Source organism: Engraulis encrasicolus, chromosome 17 (assembly GCF_034702125.1).
Source record: "Engraulis encrasicolus isolate BLACKSEA-1 chromosome 17, IST_EnEncr_1.0, whole genome shotgun sequence".
In the NCBI taxonomy this organism is placed as follows: Eukaryota; Metazoa; Chordata; class Actinopteri; order Clupeiformes; family Engraulidae; genus Engraulis; species Engraulis encrasicolus.
In genome coordinates this window covers 32,957,380-32,963,410 of record NC_085873.1, presented here as the reverse complement: position 1 = coordinate 32,963,410, position 6,031 = coordinate 32,957,380, and the positions used below count along the sequence as shown (strand labels likewise).

Below are 6,031 nucleotides of genomic sequence, written 5' to 3'. Positions count from 1 at the left end.
ATAAGTAAATACACATAGTTTTGCTAGTGTTGCAACTTTTTTATTAACCCACATTGTACTGTTCTCCCCAACGCCTTGCCAGGTAAACAGTCAGATAACTCCACTCCACAAACCACGCAGAGAAGTTCTTCGTTTTGACTCTTTATGGCTGGTAGAAATGGGTAAAATAACGATGCCTTCAAGGCAACCTTGAAACTTGATGAGAAGCAAGTGTTTACATTCTCAGGAACGCCTCAGAAAGACAAGAATACGTCCAATAGTTATGACGTCAGTCACCCTACACAGATAATTAACTAACTTTGCCAGAAGGTGGCGATAGAGGTCCAAAAATAACAGTAAAGAACAATTATCCTTAGTTTCACAGTAGAAAACTAGCACCAGTCTTGCATGAAACAGAACACTCCCCGCCTGAATACCCAAGGGGTTTCATTCATTCTTTCGTGTCCTTTCCTTTTGTAGTTTGAAATAGTCCTTTCCTGAAAATTAAATGAACTCATTAAACATTACATTCCATTGACCATGTTATTCCCTTCTTCTTTTCCCTTTTTTTTTATATAAAAACAAACAAACAAAACAAATCTACCTTTTAAAACATGTCATATGTTTCACATTAAACCTTGGTTAATATGCCACTCAATTAATATCCGGAGGAAATAAGTGATATTGGTTCGTCCATAGGCTGTCGTGTAGCTAGGCGCTGTTTGCGCCAGCTGCCCCAGGAAGTGTAGGACAGATTTGGACTCTGCCCCACCGCTGCGAGTCCTTCTGGTCAAAGTAGCCAGACGGAGGTGAGCGTGGGCCTAACCACCAAGTCAGCCGTGATGCGGGTGTGAACAGGAAAGGATCAGTGGGGTCCCTGGGCACAGGCGCTGTAAAGTGGCACCCATGGGGACACAAGTCGAGTTGCTCTTGCCTATTTGGTACATGAAGCTGAGACAGCAGTCTCCCCGCCATCCTCCTGTGCAGGGTCTGTGGGGTCTGCAGCGCTGTTGACTTCCAGCGATGGGCCAGGATGTAGCGCTGCAACATGCCTGTTGCTTCCACACTCTGTGCATCTCACGTTGTCATTGCAGTCCTTTGCCAAGTGTATGCCTTTGCAGCACTTGTAGCACACTCCGTGCATTTTCAAGAGTGCCTTTCTCTCCTCGAATGGCTTGTCTCGGAATCCCCGACACATGTGTAGGGGATGGGGCTTGTTGTGAAGGAGGCAGTGGTTGGCTGGGTCCTCTCTGCTGGTGGGCCTATCTGTGAGTGGGGACTCAAAAGGAGTGAGTGGGGCAGTGGCGGTCACTCCAGTCTTGAGAACAGCTACGGCTCTCTGCTCCTCTGACCTGGCTGGTTTGCTAGAGAGTTCGTTGTTGGGGGGTGCCAGCATGAAGCTAGGGTCGTTGCGCATCCTCGCTTGCTGACTCACAAAGTCAGCAAAGAAGCTGAAAGGGGGATAGGGGGCTCTGCGCTGTTCCTTGTAATTGAAACCTATTGTGAGCCACTTTTCTTGCAGGTGAAACGGCAGTTTCTGCACAATAGGGTTAACTCCCCGGGGTGTGTCTAGGTAGCCAAGGCCAAACAGTTCCCCATCAGCTTTGGCTGCCTGTATTTCCATCAGTAGGTCGCCCAGTTCCCTTAGTTTTCGCCCGTCTTTGCTCTGTATCTTGGGGAAATCTTCCAATCTCTTGAGCAGAGAGTTTTCAATCACCTCTGGTGCGCCATAGTACTCATATAGCCGATCCCACACCGCCCTGAGCCCGTACTCTGGGTAATTCACATACACAGTCCTTATGCGCCTAGCGTGGTCAGCTGAGTCTTTGCCTAACCACTTCACAAGAAGGTCGAGCTGTTCGCTAGCAGATAGGTTGAGGTCTCCTATTGCATTCATGAAGGAGGCTCTCCAAGCTCTGAAGCATTCGGGATGGTCGTTGAACTGCATAAGCCCAGTGGAAATGAGCTCACGCCTGGCCATGAATCTAACAAAGTCCGACATTCCACTGTTCTGATCAGACTGTCCATTCGCAGGGTTGCACTGTTGATGAGCAGGGCTGTGTGGTTTTCCTGCTGGTTCCTGTTTGGTGTCCTTGTTTCCTAAATGCTGCCGTGCCATCTGTGAATGTGTGTGAACAGGGGGCTGCCACTGTACACCTTTCTCTGCAGAGCCTTGCTGTATGGGTGGGCTGTGGGACTCTACCATTTCATTTGGCCGTGTGTAATGTGGTGCCTGGTTCTGTCGAGGGGGCACTGTATTTGGACCTACGGTGTGGTAAGAAGCCACAGAAGCCTGCAAGTCTGGAACACTGTCTAGGACTACGTGCACCACTGGAGCGCTCTCACTCACTCCTTCAACATAGTCCTGGGTGCGTGATAGTGAGTCGTGGACTGGCACATCGATGTCATCGAGATCCTGTTCTAATTCCTGTTGCACTGCTGCCTCTAACACATCTGCTTTGGCTGTTGCAACTGCAGCTCGTTTGTCAAGGCGAACTTTTTCCAGTGTAATTTCCAAACGCTTACTTTCCAATTCTAATTCGGCCTGTTTTAATTTCAGTTCGTTCTCTTGTGCAGCGAAAGCCGCTTCCACCCTGGCCGCCTCTGCTTCTGCGCGAGCGTTAGCTGCAGCTAGTTTACTAGCAGAGGAAATACAAGTCCCTTTATATGAACAAGAGGCGTTAGACCTTGTTTTTATCGTTCCTGATTTCGACGCCCTTTCTGCCATTTTAATTTAGTCCTCGTAGTGCTTACTTGGGATGACAATCCAGTTATGGTGATTCTGTTGGGCGCGTAGCTCCCGCGTAGTCCTGTGATCTTTCAAGTGTGAAGATTTAGCCCGCCGAAGACGTTATTTTACTGTACTGTTCTCCCCAACGCCTTGCCAGGTAAACAGTCAGATAACTCCACTCCACAAACCACGCAGAGAAGTTCTTCGTTTTGACTCTTTATGGCTGGTAGAAATGGGTAAAATAACGATGCCTTCAAGGCAACCTTGAAACTTGATGAGAAGCAAGTGTTTACATTCTCAGGAACGCCTCAGAAAAACAAGAATACGTCCAATAGTTATGACGTCAGTCACCCTACACAGATAATTAACTAACTTTGCCAGAAGGTGGCGATAGAGGTCCAAAAATAACAGTAAAGAACAATTATCCTTAGTTTCACAGTAGAAAACTAGCACCAGTCTTGCATGAAACAGAACATACATTGCTAATTAAGATTATTAGCTGGGCCAATAAAATAGCCTAGTCCATAACCCAATTTAATTAATAAGACTTAATCTGGGCTATAATGCCAGTTGCACAAGGATAACGATAACCACCCGCCATCTGACTCGTGTATGTTTACCATTTACCAATTAATACCTAAGCACTTATATTAGTATTATCACTATTAAATACTTAGTTATTATTTAGTTCATTGGCCTCAATCAGCCATAAGCATACATTACCCATCTTTGTGCAGGAGAACAGTGAAGAGAAAGGACGCCAGGAAATCACAGGAGAAGACGAATGCCATTGCCATCAAGATAGTTACATTTATTGATACATTGCAAGTGAGAAGAGCAATTCAGTTAACCATTAGAATACCATAGTATAGCATAACCTAGTGCCTTTAGCATCAGGGCTTTAGTGCCCATCCGCCAAGCGCATGGCTAATGTCATGTGCCCATCCGCCAAGCTAATGTCTCTGACCAGTAGGCCTGAGCTACTCAGTTGGTGTGTGAGTGACCCAACACCTTGGCTAAATTTATGACAGGGCAGCTGTCTTTGGTGGACACACAGAATGTCTCCAAAAGTCTATTGCTGGCAGAGAAGCACATTTGAAGGCAAAACATCTCTAAAATAAAGATATTCTACATACAAGATATTATGTTAATTTCCAATAAATAGGCCTAATTGTAAATATTAATGAAGAAATGTTGTCTCAAAACTCACAACACTAGGTTTTTAAGAGCAAGGCAATTGGGCTAGTGCCCGGGGCAATATTCCTCGCATATAGAGAAGCTGTGTCGAGGGAACAAGTGGATAATTTTCTTGAATAATTTTCACGCTTAAAACATTTCGTTTACATTTTCAACTCCACCAGTCTCTCTCTCTCTCTCTCTCTCTCTCTCTCTCTCTCTCTCTCTCTCTCTCTCTCTCTCTCTCTCTCTCTCTCTCTCTCTCTCTCTCTCTCTCTCGCTCTCTCTCCCCTCAGGAGTCCTTGACGTGGACTCACTACGCAAGTTTGGCGTAACAGTTATGCATTTGCAACGAACTATGAGAACACATCGCAGCATCCAGCCCTAGGACTAGGTTTGCGCGTGTGCAGGTGGTGAACACTTCGATACAATTAGCGTTATTCAGCACCACCTCTGCCTGTGTGTATGGAGAAGAGTTGAGGAGAGTGTTATCTCGCATTTTCCTTACAGCGCGAGTTTCATCACAGGGTGGTGTTTCGCTGCAAGGATGAAACGCAACGCAGGATAGGCCTACTCTGTGGGGAGTCAAACAGACTTGCATGATACCCTCTGAGACTCTCCCGTGAACGCCAGAGTTCGGAGACAAGACAGCTGTTTCGGAGGTGAATAGGTAATGAATTCAGATGGGGCTCTTTCGCTCGCCATACCAGTTCAGAAGACTTCAGAGCAGAGCTATATACAGTGTAGCCTAAAAATCACTGTTGGATATTCCTGAGAACTGCAGGTATTCGGACAGTATTTTCATTTGGAATAAGGAACGTGCTGACAATGGATAGGCCTAACTAAACATCACCGATATTTGTCAACAACATTTGGGTAAGTTCGTTCAATTTTGCCTTTTTAATTACATTGGGCATAGTGTTTATTTTTTTCACCAACGGTGCAAGTTGCAACCCATGCACTATTTGGAATGTTCGCTCAACTTGGATAAATTGGATAAATCTTAATCCGTTTTGTCATTATACTGTATGCTGCAGAGCAGAAGAGAACCAGCTTTATTTATTACAGCACACCCCCGGAGGTATTGAACACATAAACCCCAACAAAAACATAGTAGCCTAAACGGTGACGCGCACCAAGACTATATTGCCGAAATGAGTTTTTAGCCTTTGCCAAAAGTAGGCTATTCTACAATCAAAACATTCGACTTAAAACCACAGATCACGATAGGATACGTGCTTTTGTGTCAAGACACGCTTTATTTCTTGTGCTGATGCTTAGCATAGTTACTTCCGTGAGTGACAGATTATTCTGAACTGTCAGTTGTTTTAGAACTGTAAAAAAGACGAGGTCCTTTTCTCTCCCGTGCTGTTTTCAACACGTGGAGTGTGCTCTACCTCGGACGTATGTGTGGGCTTCTCTCGCTTGTCCAACCCGCCGTGTGATTCGTCTCCCATTTCCCCTCTCATTAAGGACACGGACTCGCCAGACTCCGTCGGGGTAGGATGTAGGGATGATCCCGGTTCCGCGCTTTAAGGGTCAGCCGCAGCTGTGGCAGATGAACGCGGAGCCGCCTCCGTGGGTATGGATGATCCCCGGCGGCTCTGGACTGTGCCGCGTGCAGGGTGCCAGCGTTCCTGCGCCTCTGCTGCTCTCCGCTCGCCCACCACAGCTGCTGCAGGGGCTCTCGAGCTGGCAGCTGTCCTGTGATCCACTCTCGGTCCCTTTCATACGGATTCCTCCAGCGGCAGAGCCAGCCATCAACCAGTTCCCACTTCCAAATGTCCAGGTATTTCTGCCACTTCAAGTATGAAATTTGTACTTACATGGTGAATAAGTTGATTTCCACAGTGCATTTGTCATAAGAGCTAAAATGTGCAGATGTGTAGTGTATTGTTTTACTATAGACCTACTAGGCCTATATAATAATCAGTCACAATATGTTCACTTGAATCAAAATGACAACATGGATGGAATGAATTATTAAATTGCATAAAGTTAAATTCAGTGGATTCAGGAGAGGAGGGTGTCATGTGTTTACATCAAACTTGGTATCTTACACTAATCTTGACTCTGTCACACACTTGAGCAGAAGGGGGGAGAGAGAGAGAGAGAGAGAGAGAGAGAGAGAGAGAGAGAGAGAGA

General features: G+C 46.1%; 1 protein-coding gene across 1 annotated transcript in view; it reads left to right on the top strand.

Annotated features, from left to right (window-relative positions):
* The window catches only part of LOC134466995 (transcription elongation regulator 1-like protein), a 34,408-nt gene that overhangs the window by 2,241 nt on the left and 26,136 nt on the right, over positions 1-6,031 (top strand). The window contains exon 2 of the mRNA XM_063220925.1: positions 5,360-5,675. Coding sequence (XP_063076995.1) covers positions 5,400-5,675 — 276 coding nt within the window. The 5' untranslated portion in view covers positions 5,360-5,399. The remainder of the gene's footprint in view (positions 1-5,359; positions 5,676-6,031) is intronic.